Raw genomic sequence first — 27,693 nt, 5'->3', positions numbered from 1 at the left:
TTGGCATAGATGCTTTTTCTTCGATTTCGGTGCTTGTTGGTTGTTCGTTGACGCTTTCTGGGTATGTTGTTGTTTCTTCCTTTGTAGACCTTGTCGCTTCTCTTTCTTTTTCTTTTGCTTCGGTCTTTCTCATCTCTCTTCTTTTGTCCGCAATTTGTTTGTTTGTCTTGTTCGGAAGTTCTATGGCTATTAATGCGTTAATTTGTCTTTCTCCCTTGTGTTTGAGTTCTAGGGATCTTAGGCATTGTGTTTCGCCCTCTGACCAGACTTGGTTTTTCCTACTTGGTGCTTTCTTCCCTATGATGACTTTATTTCTATTGTTCGGGTGAACATGTCTCATGTTCTGGGATACACCGATCTTTGAGTCGAAGGTCATTTCACAAGATGGGCACTTGAGAGCTCCAATCTTTGGTGCCTTACCTTGACATTTCGGGTAATGACAAGCCATATTATGGTATGGACCGATTTTGCCACATTTGTTGCATTGGCATATTATTGTATTGGTTTTGTGTTTGATAATCTGATGTTGATAGAATTGTTTGAATGAGTTGAAACCTTCTTGACAGGTTTGGCAACTTAGGTTGTTGCATGGATATTGTAGTATGATTTGATTATTCTTTGCTTTTTCCTTGGGTTTGTTGATGCTCATGTCTGTATAGCATTCTGGTAGCGATTTTAGTCTGTCTTTAGTGCTGTTTTCTTTCTGTTGTTCACTCATGGTTGAGTTGTTGAATACCAGGGGGTATTCTGAGATCATCTCATTGTGGGTGGTGTTGTCTGGTACGTATCCATCTTGATAGTCTATGTTTTGAGTAAGGTCTGTTGCTGCTTTACTGCTCGAGAGTGCCTTGCTGCTGGCTACCCAATCAATTAGGAAATTTAATGATTTTTCATCCAGGGCCGTTTCCTTAAGCCACCTGACGGGGAGTATTTTTAGCCATTCTACCCTAGTGGCGTTGTGTCCCATCAAAGAACACATGGTAAAGTTTTGTTTTGAATGGATTTTTCTTCAGTTTACTGATTTGACCGTAAGCACTTGCCAAACCAGATACCTGAATTAGCCACACGGATTTGGCCAGCCAAATCCGTATGTTTCCAGCAGGACCACGAGGAGGTTCAGGTCACTATGACCAACTGACACCATTCATATCAGCCGTTAAGAGAGTCATAGTTACTCCCGCCATTTGCCCGCGCTTCATTGAATTTCTTCACTTTGACATTCAGAGCACTGGGCAGAAATCACATCGCGTCAACACCCGCCACGAGCCCGCCGTGCGGCCTCCAATATGTGGGTAAAACCACAAGACCTGTTCACGTACGGATCCTAGAACACTTGAGTAATATTAAAAGAAAAGTGTTAACACACAGTGTATTTAAACATTTTAACGATGTCCACCAAGGTGATGCTGCAAGATTAATTTATAAAGGAATTGAACATATTCCAATACATAGGAGGGGTGGGAATAGGAACATCCAGCTCACAAAGAAAGAAACCTTCTGGATACACCAACTAAAAACACTGGTTCCGAATGGCCTCAATATAGATTTAGATCTGAGAGTGTTCTTATTATAAGAACTATACTTTGGGTAATAGCCTGTGGTTCCAATATCTTTGATTACAATCTAAATCCTCAATACTGTCCTTTGGATATATCTCTATATCTATTTTCTATATTCTCTGGATGTCCCTGTTAGATCTGTGTATATGTTCTCTTATGTATCTTTAATGTATTTGATTTTTAAATAATACACTTCTTGTAACATGGACTTTTAAGTAGTTTTATTTGACCACAAGTCCGTTTGATCCATATACAATCTGTAATGTATTAATCTTTGTATTTAATGTATAGCACATCTTGTTATCTGTTTATGTAACCACTTAATGGGGATAAGTAATGTGTGAACCTCCAGTTTATTTATTGAGAATAGGAAGTATAATGTCATTGGAATTGAATGCATATACCAATGAATGAGTCAGACAATTCATGATTGATTTATTACAAATAGCTAAACTATTATACAGTCTATACTGTCTAATACTGAGTTCCTTATGTGAATGCAGAATCAGTCGTTCCAATAAATGTGCCTTAGTTTTCTACCAGCCAATAGGAGACTAGTAGTGTGTATTTAGGAGTAGACAGGGGAAGAATCGATACACTCCTGACGAAGCAAGTTACCTTATCTTGCGAAACGCGTAGAGTGGACGAGGAGAGGAGGAAATCCGTTTCCGGTTGATCGTGACATCAGACGCCGACTCCAGTCAAACCGCACGAGGACCCCAGCGGCCGCTTGTGGGGATCGCCAGCGATTGACAGAGACGGATCAGGTGCACACCGGTCAGCACTTTGCTGCAAAGATACCTTTATGTGTCCTGAGTGGCAGTACGAAGTGTGAGTACGCCCTCAGGGGGGCTTTTATTATATTTTTAATGTAATAAAGGTGTTTGTGATTTACCACACCATTAGCCCATTCTTGTTCCCCCCTCCCCATCCCGTTTTCTCCCCTTCTACTCAAGTTTGGCTACCTGGCGGTTCATTAACTTCAAGCAACTGCCGACCATCACGGTTCAGTCAAGGACACACTCCCTCATCCTTCGCTTTTCCAGTTCTCTAGAGGTCTGTGGCTCCCCCTTATGAGGTTGAGTGATCCTTAACTCATTTATTTATATTTATTTTATATTCCTTTTTTCTCCTCTATAGCATTTGCTATTCTATTCATTCCCCACTAGGTGGTGCTGTGGTATTGCATTAGGAAGCGCCGTGCAGTCTATTTCTGTTTTTATATATGCGAAGATCTCCCAAGCTGGGATCCATGATATTTCATGGTCAGATCACGCGCCGATAGAGCTAAGGTGCTCCCAAAGATTTCTAGACAGACCTGGAGCAAATTGGAAACTCTACGAATCCCTGCTAAAAATTCCTGAAGTGGATAATTTTATAGGTAAGGAAATTGATCAATTATTTAAATGAAACAATGGTAGTGTTAGCTCCCAGTCTATGTTATGGAAGCTCATAAAGCAACCCTGAGAGACACTCTGATTGGCATAGCAGCAAAATGGAAACGAGACAGAAACGCAAAAATAGTCAAATTACAGTCTAAAATAAAAACATTAACAGATGCTCATAAGCAGAATGCTAACCCTGAGACTCTCAAGGAATTGAAAGTATCAAAATTGAACTAAACCTTCTCTTCACCTCCAACGCGGACATTACATTGAGTTGGTCAAAAAGGAAGTTTTTTGAGAAAGCTAATAGGCCAGATACCATTCTAGCCAACACGGCCAACCCAAAGTCTATAGTGGAGGAATTTGAGAGATTCTATGAGGATCTCTATAATGGAGAAAAAGTGGCACATAATGATAAAACTAAAAAAGCTTTACGGGACTTCCTGAAAAGCTCTAACCGGCCAAGGCTGAATGGTTCGGAGAGAGAAATACTGGGGACAAATTTTACGATGGAGGAACTAGTACAGGTCGTTAAGGACCTGAAACCATCGAAGGCACCGGGACCAGATGGGTTCTCAAATCTTTATTGTAAAAAATATATCAAACTCCTAGCCCCTAGCCTACTCCGGATATTTAATGTGATACTAGAGGGGGCCCCGTTCCCGGAACAGATGCTCCAGGCTTCCATCTCTGTAATATATAAATCAGGGAAAGATCTGTTAGATTGTAAAAGATATAGACCAATCTCTAATAAACACAGACATTAAAATCTACACTAAATTGCTAGCCAATAGATTAAGTCATATCCTGCCTAGACTTATACATCCAGATCAAATCGGATTTACTAAGGATCCGCAAGCAGCAGACAACACACGACGAATCATTGATCTGATAGAAATAGCCAATACAAAAAAGATACATGCTATGATGTTTAGTCTAGATGCAGAAAAAAGCCTTTGCCAGAATTGACTGGCCTTACTTAAAAGCCACACTTGGAGCTTTTAGATTCTGGGATAGGGAATGTAACGCCATCCTGGCAATATATTCTGGTCCATCAGCTAAAGTAATTAATCAGGGCTTCCCATCGGATCTCTTTAAGATCAAAGGTAGCACACGACAGAGGTGCCCCCTTTCGCCCCTCTTGTTCGCCCTATGAATGGAACCCTTGGCAGCCCAGATACGGAACAATCCGGATATCACAGGTTTGAAAGTTAACAAGCAAAACCATAAAATGGCCTTATTGTGAGGATTCGCCATCCTGATGGCCGGAACTCACCTCCCCAGCCTTCTACATCTGGCACTCAAGAATCGCGGTCCCACGGCGGTTCCAAGACGCGCAATCAGCCTGTCTCTCCAGATCCATCCCCAGTCTCTGCCCCCGCTCTGAAGACGGACATTCGCGGTGCGCGAGTGGCACGCGATCGGCGCGTGATCAGATCGCCACCTCCTGACATCAGTGACACGCACGGGACGAAGCTCCATCCCCCAGACCTAATCGGGCTGCACAATAGGGCGCACCTGCACGACCCAGCAGCCTATCCGCGCGTTCCATCTTGTCCCGCCCCACTTCCCATTGGAGGGAGGTTCCTTAAATACCTGCTCAGCCCAGACACTCATTGCTGAGCATAACCTAGTGTGTGATGCCGTGCCTTGCTGCATTCTTCCTTGTTCTTGCTGTTTCCTGCCTTGTGCCTTGCCTGCCTTGTTCCTGATCTCCCTGCTGCCTGACCCTGCTTCGTTCGCTGGACTCCGCTTCTCTCCAACTCTGATCCGGCTTACGTTCGACCATCCTGATCTCAACAACCCTGACCTTGGCTACCCTCACAGCGACTTCTCTCCACTCTCCAATCCAGACCTTGGCAAAGTACCCCAACGATCTGCTACTCTCCAAACCAGACCTTGGCAAAGTACCCCAACGATCTGCTACTCTCCAATCCAGACCTTGGCAAAGTACCCCAATGATCCGCTACTCTCCAATCCAGACCTGGCAAGTATAACTCCCCTCTAGGAGCGACCTCTGGGCGACTCCATGAAGGCTTTGTCACGGTAGACCAGTACTTATTAACAATTTTATATTTTTGGGATTCTCGATTGAGCATAACAAGGCGGGCAAAATAAATTGTCATTTATTTATTTTCAGAAAAACACACGACAACCTCAGAATACACTTAATCACTTACTGGGATGGGGAAACAAAATAAATTGTCCATTGAATGAAAGATGAAAGAACAAAGTCTCTGGGTTACAATCCTTTTGGTTAGGGCGCAACTTGCCTGCCCGATATTTCCACCAAATGTAAAAAGTTTGTTCTGGTTCATTGGGGTTCGTTCTGAGATCCCCAACGCTAACAAATTCCTGAAGTACGGGTAAATCCTTGGTTACAATGTTTTAACCCCTTGCGTTCCGGAACCGCTGCCACTGTACTTTGACGGGATCTTGAACCACGCTTAGATAAATCATGAATCACACGAGGATAGCTAGGCAGGCAGGTTTATAGGGTTTACAGTCCTATCCCTAACATGCATGCCCAATCCCCTCCATGGGAACATTTAACCTACCAATCACCGATTTGCCCGGAGTTTGCAGAATGAGCAAAAAGGGCTTTCCAGTTTGCAAAGCGCATGTGTCACCCTGACACCTAGGCGGTTTACCATACCGGGGTCCATCCCTTACCTGGCAACTCTCAGTCTGGGGTTTGGTCATTATGTGTGAATGGCCCATGCTGAGCCAGCGGTGCCACAAGAAGTGGTCTGATCCCCTCACTTTCCCGAGACTCGGCAGTCTACAGCGGCCACAATGCAGTTGCCCCTGGCGACCGCATTTGTCGAGCCCAGATTAAATGTATTTTAATATATTAAAAGTGTGTTGTTTTATTATTATAATTAACTATGTTTATGATATTGATATTGTTTATTCTGCTGAGTGGGCTTCAGAACAATTACCTGCTGACTTGGGATGGATGATCTGCTAAGGGCATTGTAGTAACACCATGTCTGCTGCTTGGTCTGAGCCTCCCTGAGATTAGCCTGTGCTATCCCCATAAGCATTTCCAACCGGTCCCTGAGAGTTACCACATACTGTAGCACAGAAGCATCAGTATTGGTAGTCTCCTCTTCCCACCCCTCACAGAGTAGGTCAAGAGGTTCCCGGACCCTGCGACCATATAGCAGCTTGAAGGGAGAGACCCTGGTAGATTCTTGCAGTACCTCTTGGATCTTCCACTCTGTTGCTTCAACCTCTATACATGCACGAAGCATCCGCTTCTGGGTCTCATTGAACCTCACACCTAAACCGTTTGCCTGGGGGGTAATAAGGGATGGTGCGCTGGTGCTTTACGCCACACACATCAGAGGGACCCGGTAACAATTCAAACATGAATTGTGACCCTTGATCAGTTAGAATCTCACTAGGGCAACCTACTCCAGTGAAAAGGTCTAACAATGCTTCTGCTCCTGCCCTAGCATTGATGGTGGCAAGTGCCAAAGCCTCAAGGTCCTGGGTAGAAAAATCTACCCCCCTTGGTATGTAACACTTGCCAGACCAACTGGGAATCATGAGGTGTCCCAATAGGTCTATAGCTACCCCCAGGAAAGGTTCCCCAATTACCTGTAACGGTTCAGGGGTGCTCACACATGATCACCCACCTTACCTACCTGCTGGCTGGCATCCCTGGCATGGCAGAACTCTTCCAAAGCCCCTGATGCCCCCAGCCAGAAGCAACGCTGCAGCAGCTGGGCTCTCATATGCTGATGTCCAATGTGTCTCCTTGGCTTAGTGTCTCTCTCAAGAGGCACATCGCTTCTGCAAGGGGCTAGTTAGCAATGAACACTCACAGCTCTACCACAACATGTTTCCCAGACTAATCTGCTTCATCAGGTGGTAGTTCTGGGAACCCACATTAGGCTTAATATACTATCTAGTGCAGCTGAATTCAATCTACTTGTTTGCAAGAACCGTGTGATCTAAATCATTGATATGATGGTCATAGAAACCCTAAATTTTAATACTAATGATCTCTGGATATATTTGGAAATGGATTAAATAGTCATGGGGGTGAAAAAAATAGTCGCCATCATAAGGATCAGTATATAAATCAATCCAATGTGGGTGCTTAGAACAAGAGCATACAAACAGTATCCAATACAAATAAAACAGTTCCAATATAAAACACAACAAGGAATGGAAATAAATGGGGAAAATGGGGAGGGTGGGTTGGGGGGGGAAGGAAAAGGAGGTGAAAGGAAGGGAGGGAAGGGAAAAAAGGGGATGAAAAAATAAAACAAATAAAATAAGCCAGAAAATAATATAGTCCCTGAATAAACATATAAGCACACAAATGTAAACAACATCAACATACACATATACATGTATGTACATAAATACATGGATTTAGATGTGAAGAAGGAATGTCCTCCGGCATGTTGACCCAAGTACAGTTGTTATACTCCGAACACTCCGGATAGGAAGATAACTACAGTACAAGTCACACTCAAATTACTCTGAATACACTGGAGATCTAGCCTGTCTTGATTAACCTCTTACATTCCGGATAGGAAGAAAACTACAGCACAAGTTATACTCAAATTGTAAGTGCATGAATATTAATTGCAAGAACTTTCAAAAGGGAGTTCATTTTTATTAACACATTGTTATCTTCTTTGATTTTTTTTACCTGGACTATCTGTAACAAATATACTTGGGTCAACGCGCCAGATGACATTCTTTCTTCTGTGCTCACATTTGGAGGGACGTGGAACTCTCTCCTGGACTCTAGCATCTGGACTTAAGTTTATTTATATTCGACTCTTTACCTTCCTCCATTAACACTCAAGTTGTATTAACACTGTATTTTGTAATGTATATTAGTAGTTTAGTAATTAGCACTACTTTGTCCTTTTTTGATTTTTTTATTTTAATTTAGATGTACATCATTACATGTATAAATTTAACATATCCTATATACTCAGGGACACATATACAAACCAATAGAAAAAGACCAAAATAAGAGGGAAAGAAGAGCACTATCTCCCTATTTCAAAAAGGGGGTTAGCTCTATATTCTCATTTAGCCCTCCTGGAAATCCTGATTTTGTTGCCGTCCAAAGGAGTGTGGAGGACGCTTTTGCAGTGACGCTATCAGTATGCGTGCTGGGTCACGTGATAGCGGCTTTCACTAGCATCAGCTGGAGCTCCGGTTCGGACAAGCTGCAGACGGCAATTGTTTTATTGTCAGCAGACACATTGTAAGTGTGATTCTCTGTGTGTGTTTTAAATTAAAGCTTTGCAGTTCTGCACCAGGTGTTTTTTCCCCTTATATTTATCTTTTGGGGAAACGAATTGAGTGCTGGTAGTAGGGGAGTGCTGGGAGAGAAACAAAGCCAGAGAGACTGGAACACGTGGGGTTCGTGGAACAGCGGGAGAAGACGTTAGCACAAGCACAGATCCTATCCACCGCATGCATTGCATGCTCACTTTGTAAGTAGGCATTTTATATTGGGGTCTACAGGGTACAAGATTTTGGACTTTGCATACTGCACTATGGTGTGCTTTCCTCTTCTCTTGTGTATTATACATTAGGATAACATCGCTGAGGACAGCACCGGAGCAGGACTTTTATATGGAAAATATCCAGACTTTTATCCACTGTGGATATCTATGAGACTCTTGTCAACCTTAGTGATAATCCATTCTGTTGTCTGTCCATACCATGCGCCGGGGATTTCATTTGTGTATGGTGTTATCTGCTGTATTTATACTTAACTATTTTCTGTTTTATTTCAGAATTCCATTCAATATGTATGATATTCATGATTCATTGATATGTACGCGTCGCTTTTTATTTATATATTTTTCCCTACATTGCATATGTGATATGCGTCACTCAGTTAGGCTTAATATGCATTCAGCTGCTGCATTGTTGATTATGTTTATGATTGGCTGTGTGATTTCACACGCAGCCAAACAATGTAGAACATTGGGTATTTTAGTTCCGGTTTCATACGGTACAGATTATGCCCTGAGGATGTAGCATTGCGTTACGAAACGTGTACGATTATCTGTACTGACAATTATTTACCATTGGGTCCCTACTTTGCCATTATACACCTGTAGTTCTAGCACTTCCCGCTGTGTTTTACGGATTCGGTGTTTCCCCTGCTTGTGGCTGCCACTTCGTGACGTAGTTGTGGATGGTTCACTAATCTGCTGCCAGCGTGTGTACATATCTGAACTCGGGCGGCGTGCTGCTGCGGTATACCGACTGTATATATGCTCAAGTAGGCAACTCTGACACAATTCCCCCATAACCCCCTACTATACCTGTTGCCATTTTTCATTGGCAGTGTGTCTGGTGAGAAGTTACACCACTAAGGGGGTTTATTAGTTTGCCCTGCCATTACGGACATTTTTTGAACATTTTGGCTATCCGAGTTCCTTTCCATCTGTGAAGAAAACCAGCAAACACGGTTATAACCAGGAGGACGACTAGTGCCATCTTGTGAGAGGCTACCTACCTGAAGGAAGACCAGACGATCCATGAAACACCAATCATCAGAGAGTGTGGTGACGCAGATCTCCTCCGCATGATCCTAGCGCCTGGTAACCCATGTCACAGTACATGAAATGCTTGTTATGCTTTATTTGATGTACGCAGATTTATAACCATTTTATAATATATTGATTTTTTTTACATACTTCACCATGTGCGTTGTTTTTTCTGTCTTTTTTTGCGCGGGATAGTGTGTCTCGAGCACTGCGCTCGCCTTTGTCATTACCAACGGGGCAGCATGGACATCACTTCTTAAAAGAACTCACTGGATTACTAACATTTTATATATAAGTTACTATTTGTACTTGTTTTATATTGTAATACATATTACTCCAACCTTGGTATGCTCTGTGCATTTTTCCCCTCCTCTGCTTAGTGTTGATTAGTTTGTGTTGTAGTGGGTGTGTACAACTTTAAATAAAAATAAACTTCAACGCAAGCAATTCATTATATTCTTATATTAGTACGAACTTGCAAGTTTCTGGATGGTAATTTTGTATACATATAATAGGCCGGCGTTCCCATGATTCAACTCTCACACAGGGATTCACTCAGGTTAAATATTTAGGGTGTTCGGGTCCGTTTTTACAGCTCTTGTCAAGGGCACAACAATTAATTGACGGCACCGAGACTACCTCTGTATCAGAACCTGACTCAACCACTTATTGCTGTGGGGAAATGAAGGATAAGATTTATGCTTGCATGCCTGACTCTGAAGTGTCGATTAGCTGGGAAATACCAAGCATAAACTCCGCTACAAAGCCTCATGAAAATCCGGCGATTTTATGCTACCATAAACACACAGGGATTACTCAAACAAACAACCCTTTTGAACATATTTATACCTTACAACCTAACAAAAGTTTCGGGGAAAACAAATTTTTCCCTACATTGGACCTTAACCAAGAGTGTTTCCCTGTGAGATTCGCAATACATGAGACTCAACCTGAGATTCTCAAGCCCAGAGGGAAAGATCCCTCTTGGGAGCTGGCACCAGGGCGTTTTCCTTTGAAAACCCCACTTTGGACTGTCCCGAAAACAGAGGTCCTAACCAAACAACCTTCCGGTCCGCTGGGGTCCAGAGCATTGGATAATCCCACCCGAAGGGGTATTTAACCGGTTTTACCAAAACAAAAAAAAGTTTGTCCAACAGATTGCTTAGTTAAAAAATGGATGGCGCCAACTTAACATGAGGATACCTTCAACATCTCACACCCTTTTCCAGAACCCAACAAAAAAAAATTGAGATGTTTTGTTAACAAAAACAAAGTCTCTCTTACCTTCCTTTTAGGCGCGCCTGGGGCTCTGGCAAAAAGGTGTGCCGTTATTGCAGGTATCTTCACGGAGTTTTAGCCATCCGAGTCACGGCACCAAGAACTGTCGTGGACAAAAACTCAGTCCACACTTATTATTATTTAAACAAAAGTCCACACTTATTATTATTTAAACAAAAGCAATCTGTTGAGAAACTTTTTTGCAGCGGCCGCTTACAAGAGTACATTAACATTAACTCAAGACATGCTGTCTGACCTAACACAAAGGCACTGCTTTATAGGCTCTAAGTAACCTATCTTATACCAGAAAAATGGGCGGGCATATTTAATATCACAATGTCAGCTCATATGACATCATTGGACATCTTACTTTTATTTATTTATTTTTCTTGCTGTTATTTGGTTATACATTTTTGCTATATATAGACACATTTTTGATATATATATATATATAGATATATATATATAGACCATATGATACCTGTTGAAGCACGACATCAAGGGAAAGCACACAGGTAAGGAGATCACAACTTCTTTGTATTGAAAAAGAGACACAAAAACCTGGTCGTGCTTCAAACGGTATCGTATGGTCTATTATTGTTTTATGGGATAAGCACCAAACGTTGTTTACTTTCAAGTGGAGTGCCGGCTGTTTTTTGGATTCTATATACTTTTTGAGACTCTAAAACTGGATTTCCCAAAACAAACTGTTTTTAAACACTGACAAGACTGTAACAATGGTGTTTGGGACCAAGACTAAATTTTTAAAGCTTCCAGCGACTGAGCTCCAGATTAGAACCAACACTAACACCACCCTAACTCCTGTTACTAGTTTTAAATACCTGGGCATATGGTTTGACTCCCACTTAACATTCGGGATGCACATTGATACCCTGACAACCAAGACGTATGCCAAACTAGGGGTACTTTACAGGAACAAATCCTCCCTAAGTCTCCTGGTCAGAAAACGTATCGCACAGCAGATGCTAATGCCAATTATTGACTATGGAGACATAGTATATGGCTCGGCACCTCAAACCCACCTTAGCAAACTTAACACCCTCTACAACTCAATTTGTCGTTTTGTTCTCCAATGCAACTATAACACACATCACTGCGAAATGCTCAAAGAACTAGATTGGTCATCACTCGAGTCTAGGCGCAAAGTTCACCTCTCCTGTCTTGCCTTTAAATTCTTTATGGGCAAGCTACCCAGCTACCTGAACAAGCTCCTCACCCCTACCACTTGCAGCACCTATCACCTGAGATCAGACTCCAAAAGACTGTTCATGGTCCCAAGGCTCAACAAAGTATCCGGCCGCTCCTCCTCTTACCGTGCACCCAAAAACTGGAACAACCTACCAGAGACTCTTACATCCACCACCAGTCTAAGTTCTTTCAAATCTAAGGCTGTCACACATTTTAATCTGGTCTGTAACTGTTTCATACGCCCATAATATAAATTATCTTTAACTGTGCATGCAATGTCTTGTATATAATGTATACCCTGCTCATTATGTAACTGTATTGGTAAACATGTATTATTTGTCTTAACTCTGTGCCCAGGACATACTTGAAAACGAGAGGTAACTCTCAATGTATTACTTCCTGGTAAAATATTTTATAAATAAATAAATATATATATATTTTTTAGAAATTAAGCAAAAACAAAAATTCAGGTGCTAAGCTAACGCATTCTTCTCAAGGCCGACAGCTGGTGCATCTGACTCTAAGCGGGAGTTAGTACAGTACATAAGACGAGAAGCCCAGCTTAACAAAGAAATTACAGTTTCAGCATTAAAGAAAGTTTGAAGGAAAGAAATTGTTACACACACTTTCACATAACACAATGAAACACAAAGCATGACTCTTTTTATAGCTACAGTATGTAAAACAAAAGCCTGGTTATAGCTATGCATAGAAATAATGTGAAAGTATTATTCTTCCATAACTTCAATTCGGGTTTCACCAACTTTGACTGTCCCACTCACTTTTTTCAGGGGGTTAATACAAGTCCATTGGTGTTGAACAAAACTTGAACTCTAACTGAAGGGTTTCTCTCTTGTGTGGGTGGACCAGTGTTTAACTAGATTTGAAATGAGAGAAAAGCTTTTTCCACATTCTAGGCAGGTGCATGGCATCTCCCCCCTGTGGGTTCTCTGGTGAACTACTAGACTTGAGCACTGAATAAAACTTTTTCCACATTCAGTACAGGAATACAGTCTGACTCCTGTATGGGTTCTCTGGTGAAAAACAAGCTGTGAGTTGTAAATAAAGCTTTTCCCACAGTCAGTGCATGTAAAGGGCCTCTCTCCTCTGTGAGCCCTTTGATGCCCAAGAAGATGTTGAGTCCGTGTAAAGCTTTTTCCACAGTCAGTACAAGAAAATGGCCTTTCTCCTGTGTGTGTTCTCTGGTGTCTAGTAAGAGTGGATTGTTCAGAAAAGGTTTTTCCACATTCTGAACATGTATAAGGTTTCTCCCCTGTATGCGTTCTCTGGTGTATAACAAGTTTTGCTTTTCTGGAAAACATTTTCCCACATGCAATACAGGAATACTGTTTTTCTTCTCGGTTTATGGACATACTTGCATACAGTGATTTGTCAAAAGAACTTTTAACATTTTCACTGCTCTTATAGTTCTTTTGTTGCTTGTTTCTGTGCATTTGTGCAGTTTCTGTCTTTGTCTTGTATATCTCATTATGATAAGGTGTACACAGCGTCTCTCCATGATCTAATGTATTACATACATGTGTTTTTGTGAGAGTTTGTATTCCACATAGACCCACATCTGTAGGTGAGTTTCTTGAAGACTGACGATGATTGATTGGTTTGCATCCCTCCCAGCAGATCTCATCACACTGGGAACTATTACCATCCTCCATTGCCGATGGATGAAGAGATATGGATCCATAACATGCTAGAAAAAAAAATACACAATGCATCAAGGAAGTTATGAAACAATATGTAACAATTAACCATTCGACTTGAATGTAGTCGCCGAGTATGAAAATCAAACACCAAACAAGTACTTAATTAAATATTTTCTTATTCTGCATTGTACCCAGTATAAATGGAATTGTTGAAGATAACGCACTCCAGACTTGTTATATAAAAAAAAAAGTCGTTCTTTTCAAGTCAACGTTTTTGTGCCATAACCACACCTTTGTCAGGACTTAAACAGTGATATATGTTGTGCTTTAAATAGAGGACAACTAACTGCCCAGAAATCCACCAAAGAACGTGCTCCTCCCCATCCAAGATCAGAGGTCATGAGTGACATCACCACAGAAATGCACGTGAAAAATAAAAGAAAATAAATAGTGAATATACAAACCCCCATGTGAATAGAAGAGACAAATATATATGAAAAAAAAGAAAAGAATTAATGAATATAATCAGACACAAAATATATAAATAGAAATACAACTTTTGCCATAATGGGTGCTTCTATATGTCAAATAGCCATGAACTAGGGGTCCAATGGTCTCTCTTGGAGATTGATATCCTCTGGATTGTCGCTATCGATATGTATTGCCTTGTATTCTATTCCGTTCACTATTATTATATTGGATTTTTTCCGCTTACTATTATTATCCAGCTCTTTGTCTTGGTCTCCCTCCACGAGAGCAGGCTTCAATATAGGCTGTGGTTTAAAATTCCCTCCTTGGCAGTCTCTCTCTGCTGTAATACGATTCCTCCGAGACTGTTGGTTTAAGTCTTTTTCAAATTCAATAATTTTTTTTTGTATTTTCTCTTTGAACGTTTTCAAGCTAATTTTCAAAGGTGAGCCTGGCTATGGATATTGCATGTCTCTTAGTTAGATACATGGACTGTAAGGTCAAATGTCCCTTTTGGGATATTTATACAGTTGTTAGCATTAGGGGTTGAGGATCGCTATAGAACTGTATATATGTGATAAAACAGTGTGTTCCTTTGTGACATGATTGGGTTTCCTTGATTGATACTGAGACCTCCTTTTTTTTTGTAACTCAAAGTTGTATTGGGTTTACATAAATTATACAGATAAAATGTAATGTTCTCATTTTTCAAAATCCCGGGGGGGGAGGGGGTGGTTTAGAGGGGAGGTTCTCTTATCTTTTTGGTCCATCTTTTGTCCTCTCCTTGCAACCATCTTGTGCCTTATCCTCTACAATATGATCTCAATCACCTATTATCGTCACTGGTGTTGTGTTTTAATCCCCTAATATTCAATGTTTTTTTTAAACTATGATTCTCTCAGTCAGAGGAGAATGCATTTATTTCTATCAAAGCATAACTGTGGCACCGTTCACCCCTGGGATATCTGTTTGGGCCAGCCATGGTAACCAAACTTGTTGGAATTTAGCGCCAGTGTCATTAACTCAACTCGTTCGTTTTTCCATCTCGCAGACAAACCAAATTCTATTTCGAATTGTAGAAACAGATGGAATTTCATTTTGCTTCCATACTGCTGCGATCTCACATCTCGTTGCTATTGCAAAATGAGCAATTAGTTTATTTTTGACCCTGGCTAATCCCTGAGTTTGTCTGTTCAATAGGAAGAGCCACGGTTATGGTGAGGCCCAATATCCTCTGTAGCAAATCTCTCATCTGCTCCCACAGGGGCACAAGACTTACTTTTTAATACAATATGTTTAGAGGGAGTGGCTCAGTGAGTAAAAGACACTGACTGGCACAGAGTTTGAAGCAGGGGAGCCTGGTTCAATTCCCGGTGTCGGCTCCTTGTGACCTTGGGCAAGTCACTTTATCTCCCTGTTCCTCAGGCACCAAAAACATAGATTGTAAGCTCCATGGTGCAGGGACCTGTGCCTGCAAAATGTCTCTGTAAAGCGCTACGTATAACTAGCAGCGCTATACAAGAACATGCTATTATTATTATATCTTATAGATATATGGCTAATATTGCATTTCTATATTTTATATATTTGGTGTCTGATTTATATTTATTCATTAATCCTTTTCTTTCCTATACATTATCTCTTCTATTTTTCACATGGGAGTTTGTATATTCACCCATTCTTTTATTTTATTTTTTTCACACATTTCTGTTGTCATTACATCTCCTGACCTCTGATCTCGGATAGGGGAGCAGCTTGCTCTTTGGCAGTTCTCTGAGTAGTTAGTTGGCCAGTATATAAGTGAATGTAAGTGAATAAGACACTTGAAACAAAAAGACCAATAACGCTATAACTGGTCTATCACAAGATTACAAGTCACTATTCCAACATACGACTTAAACAGGAAAAGCGACCTCTAACCGTGTTAAGATCTAGCTGGCCTCTTGTGAGAGAGTTCCAAAGTGCGGGGAAATAGTTTCAGGAGAGGAGAATCCAGCTTGTGAAGCCAACACAACATAAACAAATTCCTCAAAATGCAGGTCTCCTCTAGGACAGAGATACAATGTGCATCTCTACTCACAAGTTTGTAATGTGATTCTCCATTTAATATTACAGCCAAGAACAGAGGAGGAACAACATTTCAGGTCCCGTATGGACCCTTCATCAGGTGTCGGGGATGGGCATATAAGACACCTGAATAGCAGTGAGGTATTGACTTGTTATCTTTGTATTTTTTTGTTTAAGCTTTTAAAAATATTGTCTATCATGGTGGATAGACTCAATGCCTAAATGACTTATATAATGATGCTAAAGTATCTCATATGTATTACATATAGCTACATTAGGGTAATGTACAAGTAAAAAAATTAGACAGATTTAAAAGGACAACAAAGCAGAGTATGCTTATGATGTCCATAAACTCTAGACATAATTGTCATTAATACTTAAAGTCCAGTACTTCAGCTCAAGGTTGAGTATTACTATGTGTATAGAATACATAAAGTTGCATGATTGTATTGTTAGTGAAGCTTGGCTATAGCTGGATTATACCACTTTATATTATTGAATGGAGGTAAATGTAAGAGAAGCAAAAGGACACTTTGTGATACATTCTTTACAGAGATTAGTTTCTGAAACTTCTCTACCTGAGCAGTGTTTCGGAATATGTTGCATTACTCACCTGTCCTGTCCTTCGTAGGGACCTCCATCTGAAGAGTGGCCTTTACACAAGGTCTCTCCCCATGCTGGATCTTTGATACAATTTCAGGTTTTAGATCAAAATAGCCTGTTCACAACAGTGGAAATATTTAGATATTTAGACATTTAAAGCACACACATTTTCTTCATTCTGAAGATTATTTTCAAGCATGTAAAAATGAATGGGGTGTCCACACCGCTCCTTTCCCCTTTACACCCCAAAGATGAGTATCCCCCTTTACCCCAAGGATCACTTTGCCCTATCTTTTGCCTCCTTTCTTCTAATTAATGTCCCACCCGGTAACGATAAAAGGTAGAAATCTTCAATTGTCGCACTATTCATACTTTAACCAGTACACTTTTATACCAGTCTCGGTTCTTTTTCGCACCATTTACTAATTGACTAGTTTCACGTGTGACAAATATTGTCTGTTACTCGTGATTATGTCATTACCTTTGATCAAGGTCTCTATAATTAGCTTTATAAAGCATATTTATATCTTTATGTATACGCACAGAGTTTCATTACAAAAAAAATATTGTATGGATATTGAATGTGTAATTAGAAACAGTGTTATACATTTTTACACATTTGTATACAGTGGTTTCCTCATATTTGCTCATTATTTAATAGAGCTTGGATGATTTATGTAAATTAATTTAATCAAATGTATTGCATATACATAGATTTCCTTTAATTATCAAATATACTATACATATTAACACATTTATTCATAATTAAGTATATGCATTTGTAGATAGAAGCACATTGATCGTATATACCAGACTTGTATTATTAGGTCACAGGTATAGTGAGATAGAGGAGTTAAACTACCCAATTTCCAATTAAAAACATGATAGAGCAATGAATGGTTTAAATTGTGGAAGCTGTACAGCAACCACTGGGTTCACTTTCATTTTAAAAGAACTATTTTCCTGATGGGTACCAGAGATTGGTCATGGGCGCATGCCTTTTATTAGTGCACTTCAGGGACTTCTATTAACATAAAGAAGCCCCCCCCGCTCAGCCTGTGACAAATGTGGCCTAAATGCACATAAATACTCCTGTAAATCGTGGAGCCTATAGACAAATGGGGACAACAGGAATGCTCATTACTTCTACACGTATATATCCAAAAAACGTACTCTATTCCCTTAATGGGAAGGAATCGGAAGTACAGTACAAGAGATCCCTGCCCACAATCAGATCGTGGTTTGTTGATAAATGCTGTTTGGCAGCCAAACTCTGCCTAAAGGTGTAGGTGTAGGGGATTCCTGCCCGAGTGTCACCCCCAGAGGGCTGTAAATTTAGGATAAATACTGTTTAACAGTTAATCTGTAGACAAATGCCTTATTTAAAAGGGGGTGAGGGATATTGTTACACCCTGATCATAATGGTAGTGGGCGATGCTGTTTAGCAGCCAATTATCTATATAGTAGCCAACCTGGAATGATACCATTATAGGATTGTCAGGCCATAGGTACCTGATTATAGTTGGTAAATAAAAAGTACTGTATGATAGCCAATTGTGGTCTAATTGGTCAGGATGATAAGGTATAGGGAATGACTCCCAGATGACTTGTCATTAAAGGAAAATGCTGTGTTTAGCAGGCAAACCATAGGATAATGCCCTATTGGTATAAGATAATGGGGCACCCAGTGTTGTGCTAGAGAAGGAAGTGCTGTTTACCAGCCAATGGTGGATCATATAGCCTAATTATAAAGGGTGAGGGTAGCTGAGATCCCTATCCTAAACATATATGGTGTGAACAGGTCACATATTAGCTAACGGAAGGTATAGCACCTGGAAAAACACTGTAGCAAAGCGGGAAGCGCCGGTGTGTGCTGCCCCCAGGATAGACTGACGCCGATGTGTGACATCACCGCATGAGTTCTCGACGTGCGCGTTTCACGTGTCAAGCACGCCGTCAAGGAGGGTGGAAAAAGCCTCCTATAGTACCCCCCAGGCAGAGGGGGGAGGAGTTATAGTGCATAGGCACTTGTGAACATTAACCCATAAGGTACTGACAGCACTAGCCCAAACCCTCTACTGGCAGAAAGCCAGATCACATACATCAATTAGAAACAATATGTTTGGGACTGGATATCCCTATAAAAAAACAAACATATAGAGTTAATATCTAATATAAATTATTATAGGAGTTTATCCAAAGGGGATAGTGAACCAAAAGCTGGGTCAGGGAGTACCTAATCGGAGGTCAGGAGGTGGCAGAAAACCTCCCACTATAGGGTACCAATTAAATGAATGGGAATAAAATAAAGCTTTCTGTGACGGTAGGGGGTAACCAGGCTCTCAAATAAGGGTTAAGCCCGTTTTGGTTACCCCTGCTCCATGTATAAGGGTTCAAGAGAGTTAGCTCTTGGACCAAGTAACAGTGTACTGTTTCCCATGCTACATGTAATAAAAGTATTTTTGTGCTTTTACATTTCCGGGCATGTCAGTGAGCAGGGATTGCTAGGGGATGAGTTTCAAGGGGGGTTTTGCAGAGGAATTGTTGTCAGAATGTGCCTAGGTAGTTGAGGTCCGGAGGTCCGGTCCCCTTAAAATGTACTCGGGAATCATGCCTGATTCCGTGATAAAGTCCCACGGGATGAAACGCGTTGGTGCGTTGGCTGTGTTCATCTCCATGTGAGCTCATGCAATAAACACCCTCAGTTTTATGTTTGGAGTTTGCCCGTGAATTTTTCCATCAGGATTACTTCTGGCAGCAGTGCTCCTTTGCTCTACTCTTCAATTGCTGCTTCTACACTTCAGGATTGCACGCAGTGGAACCATTATCGGCTTTCTGGACTTCAACATACCCAAAGGGAATGGGCAATAGCCCTTATATTATTACCTTGACCCCCTCTTTGGGGAAGTTTATATTTTAAGAGGGGTGTGCATTTCTGACCACGTCTGCGGTAGTCTGGCTGACTGACCGCTAGGTCTTTATTTTGCCCCCCCCTTAAATGCATTTTACCTATATCACCTCATGGATATATTATAGTGTTCCTATCTCCTATTATTTCTTCAACTCTACAATGATTTTGTGTACACATGGATATTGAGCGTCATTCTCCACACCATTCTATATCAGGCACTATAAGCGCAGCCTAAGTGTGCATCTCTTACAGACAGGTGCAGCCCGGTAGGATTCACAGAGCACGAGTCCCATTCAAAAGCAAGGACCCCCCGCTGTGTTAATCGGATGGTCCATTACAGCCTGCTATGGATTTTCCTGGGAGTGGCTCCGATATGCTCTAGAATTTCCTGTGGACGCTGGGCCATAAGGAAAGATTCCACCTGCAGTACCTTTTTGAAGAATGAAGAGTGACCACATTTTGACACGTTTTGCTAAATTGGGGTTTGTTTTAATAATATATAATAATACTTCACTAGAATGAGGGAGACTGAGGACTCCTGTGGCGTAAATTAATCCTAATGGTGGCAGCATAATTGGGGGGTAGTGTGACGGTTTTGGGGGAGCTAGTGCTATTTGCCCTGTGGGGAGCTGAGTCAGTTAAATAGCCGTTTGTTATTAACCCCTTTCACACATGCACCCACGCGACAAAGAGAAATGTTTTGTTATTGAAAACCCCAATAGGGAAGCCGATTTTTTTTAGCATGGCTCCATTTTTATTTTTTTAATGATTCTTTTCTGTTACTTTGTTTGCAAACAAATCATCAATTTTCTATCATAATTTAAAATAAAATCCCTTTACCCAGTGAGTTGAAGAAATGGTAAGTTTCCAGCATAACATTCTTGTAAAACTCCTTCTGTTCTTCGTCTAAATATTCCCACTCTTCCTCCGAAAAATAGATTGCGACTTCATCAAAGCTTCTTGGTAACTGAAAGCAAAAGAATTACCCACAAATGATCCTTCTGTAAAGGTGTTTGCCTTCAGTATCAGTGTTAAGGGGGCAGAATTAGGTAACAATTACACTACTTGAATGAATACCATATGTTTATTTATTTTCAATGTACAGTAGAATACACCCTCATTTATCCAAATATAAAATGCAAAGAAAATATGTACATGCCATAATAAAATAGTCTTAGGCTGGGGTCATGGTACTGCACACTGTGCGGAGGCGTCCGCACGCTGAGCGAACAGACTGCCTTAATGCAGTGTTAGCGTCTATGCGGCGTGCAGGTGCATCCACGCGGAAGCAGGAGGGGGGGTTAAACTGATTTTTCAGCGCGACAGACATGTCACGTGAGCGGTTCGCCCAATGAGGGCGAACCAGCTCCGTGACGTCACTGGCACGCCCCTAGACACGCCTACGGATGGCGCGCGTACCATGGTCAAAAGAAGCACCCGCTTCAAGCGGGTCACGGCCGCACACGCCTCCGCACGGGAGAAGGCACCATGGCCCCAGCCTTACGGACAGGGCTAATATACTTTCAGGTTTAATTCATTACAAAATGTGGATGCTTTAATGTTTAATGATGACATTTTGCAATTGCGTTTTAAAGAAGAAAAAAAAATAGATTTCATGGAGTCAGACATCTGGCTGCAAAATACCATCACCAGAAAAAGAAATCTGGTAAATCTGGTGCATGGTTTATCACTGGTTATGCCCACGGTTTGCAGTCAATCCTTGTTGAAAAACACTCCATATCCGATGGGGAGTAGAATAAACCTGAACATTTAGCAGTTCCCTTAGAACAGTTGCATTCAGAAAACTCCAAGAGCTAGTGCAGACTTATAGTAGCCACACTGGTCTTGGGAAAGGATACATATCTTGCAGGGTGTTATACCTTTTTTAATGGATCAACATGAGAGTTTTTCATAGATTTAGGTCTCGGGAAGGTCCTATAAAAGGGCTTGCTTGCAGTGCTGCAGGCCTGCCACCTCTTCCCCTGCTAATTGTGTTAATATAACCTTTAAAACTCGCCTCACAAATCAAGCATCCCAACAGCCTGCACTCATGGCTACTGTTCCACACCCACAGTCGTACCTACCAACCATTGTGGCCAAGCACTGCCATCCACTGCACTTATTCCCTCACCTGCTGTCTCTGTAACTCTCCCAACATACCACTTAGATTGTAAGCTCTTCGGGGGAGGAAATTACTTTCCTATTGTCTGATTTTGCTGCGCTTATTGTATTATTATAATTCCCTATAATGTATTCTTTGTGAAGCGCTGAGTACACTTTTGGTGCTATATAAATAAAGATATATATGCTTTGGCCATTTCCGTGCTCTGCAATGTGCTGCAGCTCTCTCTGGCAGTGAAAGTGTTAACTATATCTGTGTTATGGAAATGAAATAGATGGAGGAGGGAAATGCATATTAGTATATCATTAGTAGAGTATAAGCCCAGAATGTAAAGACCTAAAGGAAAAGGTCATAGTTTGAGGGATTGAGTGACGCCTGGAACAGTTGAGATCTGGTTCTAAATCCAATGCCAGAACTTTGCATTAATGTGGCATTGCCACCAGATATGGGTCATGGTACCACTTAGCCTGTAACCTCCCCAGCACAAAGGGGAAGCCTCCCAGGTTAAATCAATGTGGCTCAATAAACAGGAAGGAGAGGGAATGGAAAAGAAGAGGCAGGTGTTTTAGATTCTTAAAATAAGAAGGGATGGAGGCATCATATCAGAATGATAGGAATGTAACAAAAAAGTGGCAAAAGGGCAATTAAATTAGCAAAAATGGATAATGAAAAAAGAATTGCAAAAGAAAGTAAGATCAACCCTAAAAAGTTATTTTAGTACAATTCCATGAATAACAAACAAAAAAATAGAAAATAAAATGTAGGACCCTTTCAGTGTGAGATGGGCAGGTAGATTATTGGAGATCAGGAAAAAGCAGAGGTATTAAACAAATTATTTGCCTCTGTGTTTACCAGGGAAGAATCAATTGCAATAGAAGTGCCACAGGAGGAAGCCACAAACTCTATATTAACGAACAATTGCTTAATTGAGGAAGAAGTTCATAGGCAGCTTGATAAAATATAAGTAAAAAAGGCACCTGGCAGCGATGGCATACATCCAAGAGTTCTTAAGGAGTTAAGTTCAGTAATAGCCAAAACATTATATTTATTATTCTAGGACTCAATTTCCACAGGCTCAGTACCACAAGATTGGCATAAAGCAGACACGGTACCTATATTTAAAAAGGGAGCTAGATCACAACAGCGGAATTACAGATCTGTAAGCCTGACATCAATAGTGGGGAATCTACTTGAAGGTTTAGTATAGGATAAAATTCAGGAATACCTAAGGGAAAACAAAATTAGTAATAAGCATGGATTGATGAAGGATAGGTTGTGCCAAACTAACCTTATTCGTTTCTTTGAGAGGGTAAGTAGGAACTTAGACCAGGGTAATGCAGTTGATGTGGTCTACTTAGATTTTGCAAAGGCTTTTGATATGGTCCCACACAAGAGGGTAGTGTACAAAATAAAGCAAATTGGTTTGGGTAAAAATATTTGCACCAGGATTGAAAACTGGTTGAAGGATAGACAACAGTTGTCATAAATGGAATCTTTTTAGGTTGGGCTAAAGTTGTGAGTGGAGTACCATTTGCCCATTGACTTGGTAGTCCTTATAACAGGTTGCTGAACCCTGGTTCTCATTATATTAGATGGGCCAATGTGTCAGAGTTATCAGTGAATTGACTTACATTGAAGAATAAAGTGATACATCATTAACTCTGACATATTGGCCCATCTAATGTAATGGGAAGCCGGGTTCAACAACTTGTTTTGTGGAAGTTAATGCACTGTTAACTGGTTTCTCACTATATTGAATATGTGTCAATAAGAGAAAAGATGTATTGTTGAGTCAGACTTTTCAGCCCAATGTGAACAAGTAAAAGGTGAAGTACAAAATGAACGGAGTTTATCTCCCCAACTGCCTAATGACATAAGGAAAGATGACATCTGTTATAGGGCTATACATTTACCTTCATGGATAAATCTGTCGTGTCATTCATGCCCCATTTGCCCAAATCGTTTATCTCCGAGATCGGAGTCTCCACAGGAACTTCGTCCAACTCATCCATCCTAATTGTTTGTGACAAGGGAAGACACACAAGAGCGAGTCACTTAAGTAACCATACAGTTCATAGGGAAAACATACAAGGTAAACTGAATGCCACATGTAGGTAACTGAAATACTCAAAAGGAACAGCCAGAGACGAAGGCATGGAGGGAATGTCAGGGGCCTGCATATAGAAGAGGGGTGCCGGGAGTAGACCCATGAAGGGAATCACTGTGAATAGGTGCGAGGGAACACTACATTAGTATTGGAGTGATGCACAGGGGCAGGCAGCATGCTGAACCAAGAAAGCATAAGGCAGCACAGTCAGGTAAATGCTTCATACAAACCAGGCTTGAGGAAAGCAACATACATGATGCTGAGTGGAGATGAAGCATGGTAGAGTGCAGGCTGGCGTTCTGATTTCACAGCCGGGAAATGCTGATATTGAAAGACAAATGCTCAGCTAGTACAGTATATACTGTATAATATAATGATATAGTGATGCTTATTGCTACTCCAACACACGACAATTACAGGCCTTCCAATTGTGTATCCGATTCAACATGTAGCCCTAACTTAATTTTACCTGAAGAACCACAGAATCAAGAAAGGCTACCATTGGCATAACCACAAAAATACCTAATATTTAAGCTTCTGTCATTGCAAACAATCTAACTCTGACACAAACCTAATGTGCCAACATTATCTCGTCAGGTCTTTTAAATAGGGATTACCTTAAAACTCCCGCAGGCTTGTAAATTCCTATAAAACCAGCAAGGCCTTCATTAGAAGTGCAGTGCTGCTTTGGACACGAGTTAGGCTGCGGTCCCAGTAACTGCCACAGCGCACGGCGCAGCGTGCGCTATGCATGGGGCTGGGCCCAGTAGTCACCATCACGCTCAAGGTGCAGCCGCGCCGTACTGCAAGGTTTTCTACAACTCAATGAAATTGAGTTTAAACCTTCCGACGGAGGCGTGGCCACGCCCCCACCGGCGGTTCACCCAATGAGGGCGAACCAGCCGCGTGACGTGATGGCCACGCCCCCGCAAATCCCCGACCACATCCCCTCCCGTCACAAGCTCCCTCTCTCCTGGAGATCGCGGTTAGCACTGCGCACGCGCCACCCCCCCCCCCCCCCCCGCCGGGCGCGCGTGTCACAGTCATGACTGCGACCGCAGTCCCCTTCAGACTATAGATGATCCACCAGCTACACCTGTCTGTTTGAATAAAATTCTTTGAAGTCACCACACCACGTCTACCCTGCTTCATTTCCTCGGTTGTGCTCCATGATTTTTCCTGCTGCTGCTGGAAGAGCTTACATAGCAGCAGGTGCAGAATAGGAGTGATCTTTAGCCCACGATTGCCATTGCAAGCCTAACCCTTAGTATCTCAGAGGGGGCTACATGGGACATGTAAAAATAAATGTCCATCAAGTTTATTACTGTAGGATAGTGCAATGCTCAAACAAAAATGGATTCCAGTAGCAAAAATGGGGGTGATACATTTGTGTATGGTAAGAACCCTGGGTGGCAAGAGGATTCAAAGAACTGTTTGTTCACAGCTGCATTGAATCTCAACCACCCAAGTCTACATCTGCGTTGCCCCAAAGGCGGACAGCCTTTGGCGCAGCCAAAGGGTGTGAGTCGTTTGCTGATGTTTGGGGATGTTAAAGATACTCTATTTCAATCTGAAACTCACAGGCCTTTATCCCCTGTACCCAATTTTTCAACTCTATCTGTCCATGAAATGTCTGTGAAGTGACTGTATAGCCCTGTTCTTTTAATGTAACCATGTATTTTTTTATAACTCTGTGCCCAGGACATACTTGAAAACGAGAGGTAACTCTCAATGTATTACTTCCTGGTAAAACATTTTTATAAAGTTATGGGACCTCCTTAGTGGCACCAGGAAAAAATGCAAACTTTTAGCTTGCACAATGACATTTATTTTTCACTGGGTTTAATATTTGCAGGTGTCATATACACTAACATTTATGCCGAAGCAAAATACAACATTACCAAATCAGGGCCACAATGAGTACAATATACAAGTCTGCAATTAATTTATTTGGATTCCCTTAACATGTTATTTTTTCCTGATTATGACTCTGTGAAATGTAAAAAACACAGCAATTAAAGGCTAGGATAGAACCGGGGTCGGCAATCTGTGGCATGCAGCTCTTTCCGCTCCTTCTTGCGGCTCTCTGCAGGTTGCAGACCACCAGCTGCTGCCTCTCTCCCTCACTATCCTGCTGGTGGCTAGGTGATACTATTCCATACACTTCTCTGGGTCATACCCCGTGAGGTAATCCTTATTAGTCACATACAGTGCTGGGCTACCAGGGGACCAGTCCGGATCTGTGGATGCGCATATTCCTAGCTTAAGTCCCTTACTCCGTTTTTGTTTGTTTCTGTTCATGTGATTGGCCATTTTGTCCTTACCAATCATTACCCTATTTTTTTACTACTACCTTATTAAACGTTACTTTTTATACTAAATTCGCTTACCCCATACCTACTCTGTGACAGGTGCAATAGAGTTGGGATCCTGTCCTCCTTTGTGTACCTACCCGTTTTTCCCTCCTTGGACCTTTACCTCCCTATTAGGCTGATGTAAGAGCTCCCCCTCCCCATACCCCTTCTCCCTTATTAATTACTTAATTCTATCTGTATTGTAATATGTTATCCCTTTGAAATGTACTTTGCTTTACAGAGATGCTGCTTTTCTCTAATCTATCTTGTAATTTCACATTCATTTTTTTGTTTGTTTGTTTAAAGCAGCAGTACAAATCGCTACTTATTTTAAAGTTATTTTTTTAATAACAGGGTTGAAGCAAGGGGTCTCTGCAGCTCAACCCCATAAAAATTTTTATTGTGACCCAGTTTTTTTTTTTTTTTAATCTGATCACCCTACTTCTAGTCATTTTCAATTTGTCATTGATGAGACAAGAAACATCTCTGCAGCGTTATAACAAAAACATTCACCCTGCAGGTTCATGTGCGCAATCGGATGCATGAATAGTGAGATTGTGTGCAAAAGAATCGCCCCCAGCAATGTTATTTTTATATCTGAAGCACGTCTTCCCATTATGCGTTTTGTATTATGTATTTATGATTATCATGTGTATTACTGCTGTGAAGCGCTATGTACATTAATGGCGCTATATAAAGATATACAAACATATATTACACTGGCCTCACTAATATCCTATATGAAATTGTTGCGTGCGGAAGAATGGCCGCCAGCAATGAATGATTGGACATTATTTATATAAATTTACACGCAGACATGTTATTACACAGGCCTCACTCCTGTCACTTGTAGGAGAGGAAATGAGAGCCATGTTACAGTAATGACAGCTCTGCAGCATGAATAAGAAGCTGCAGGGGCACAGAATGGGGAGAGAGGGCATAGAGATATGAGACATTAAATATCAGGTATTGCAATAAATCCCAATCAGAGACTGAGCCCTGTATCTGTAACTAATGAGAACAGCAGCACACACAGTGCAGCACACACAGTGCCACACACACAGTGCCACACACACAGTGCCACACACACAGTGCCACACACACAGCCACCAGGACACGGACAGACACCCTCCTCCTCTGCTCCTACCTGTGAGGGGCATCTGTTACTGCCCCCCTTATATTATACCAACTGCACACAAACGCAGAGCAGGATAGGATCTCTGCACTGATTGGTATCTGGATCACGTGATCGCGTTCGTCCACAGCAGTAGGGGATTCTGGGAGTTGTAGTACTACTTCAGAGTAAATGTAGTGACCCCGCAGACAGTGGGACTGCATGTCCCAGAATTCCGTGCCTGCGAACGTTTTCATTGGCTAGTGAAATCCTTGCCCCGCATCACTTCCCCCTATCACACAAAGGCTGCAGC

At 41.5% G+C, this 27,693-nt stretch overlaps 1 protein-coding gene across 4 annotated transcripts; it reads right to left on the bottom strand.

The window, feature by feature from the left end:
- Positions 1 to 9,639: 9,639 nt before the first annotated feature.
- LOC142470134 (zinc finger protein 567-like) lies at positions 9,640 to 27,542 on the bottom strand. Of its 4 annotated transcripts, none has more exons than XM_075577083.1 (6): positions 27,414 to 27,533; positions 24,143 to 24,233; positions 23,719 to 23,818; positions 20,524 to 20,650; positions 16,783 to 16,887; positions 9,641 to 13,681 (listed from the first exon to the last, which is right to left on the bottom strand). In XM_075577083.1, the coding sequence occupies exons 1-6, from the start codon at positions 27,424 to 27,426 to the stop codon at positions 12,807 to 12,809; spliced, it is 1,311 nt and encodes a 436-aa protein (XP_075433198.1). In that variant the 5' UTR covers positions 27,427 to 27,533; the 3' UTR covers positions 9,641 to 12,806. The 4 variants fall into 4 exon arrangements, with proteins under 4 accessions (XP_075433201.1, XP_075433198.1, XP_075433199.1 ...); XM_075577084.1 differs by having other exon boundaries at positions 9,642 to 13,681; positions 24,166 to 24,233; XM_075577086.1 differs by lacking the exon at positions 16,783 to 16,887 and having other exon boundaries at positions 9,640 to 13,681.
- Positions 27,543 to 27,693: the final 151 nt, after the last annotated feature.

Source organism: Ascaphus truei, chromosome 19 (genome assembly GCF_040206685.1).
Source record: "Ascaphus truei isolate aAscTru1 chromosome 19, aAscTru1.hap1, whole genome shotgun sequence".
NCBI lineage: Eukaryota > Metazoa > Chordata > Amphibia > Anura > Ascaphidae > Ascaphus > Ascaphus truei.
Note: the sequence above shows the minus strand (reverse complement) of the source record. Positions and strands in the feature narration are given on the sequence as shown.

Coding starts and splice junctions, on each gene's coding strand:
- LOC142470134 (XM_075577083.1), bottom strand. Junction 20,651..23,718: donor CGACAGATTTATCCATGAAG/GTAAATGTATAG, acceptor TTTTGCTTTCAG/TTACCAAGAAGCTTTGATGA. Junction 16,888..20,523: donor CCATTTCTTCAACTCACTGG/GTAAAGGGATTT, acceptor TGTTGTGAACAG/GCTATTTTGATCTAAAACCT.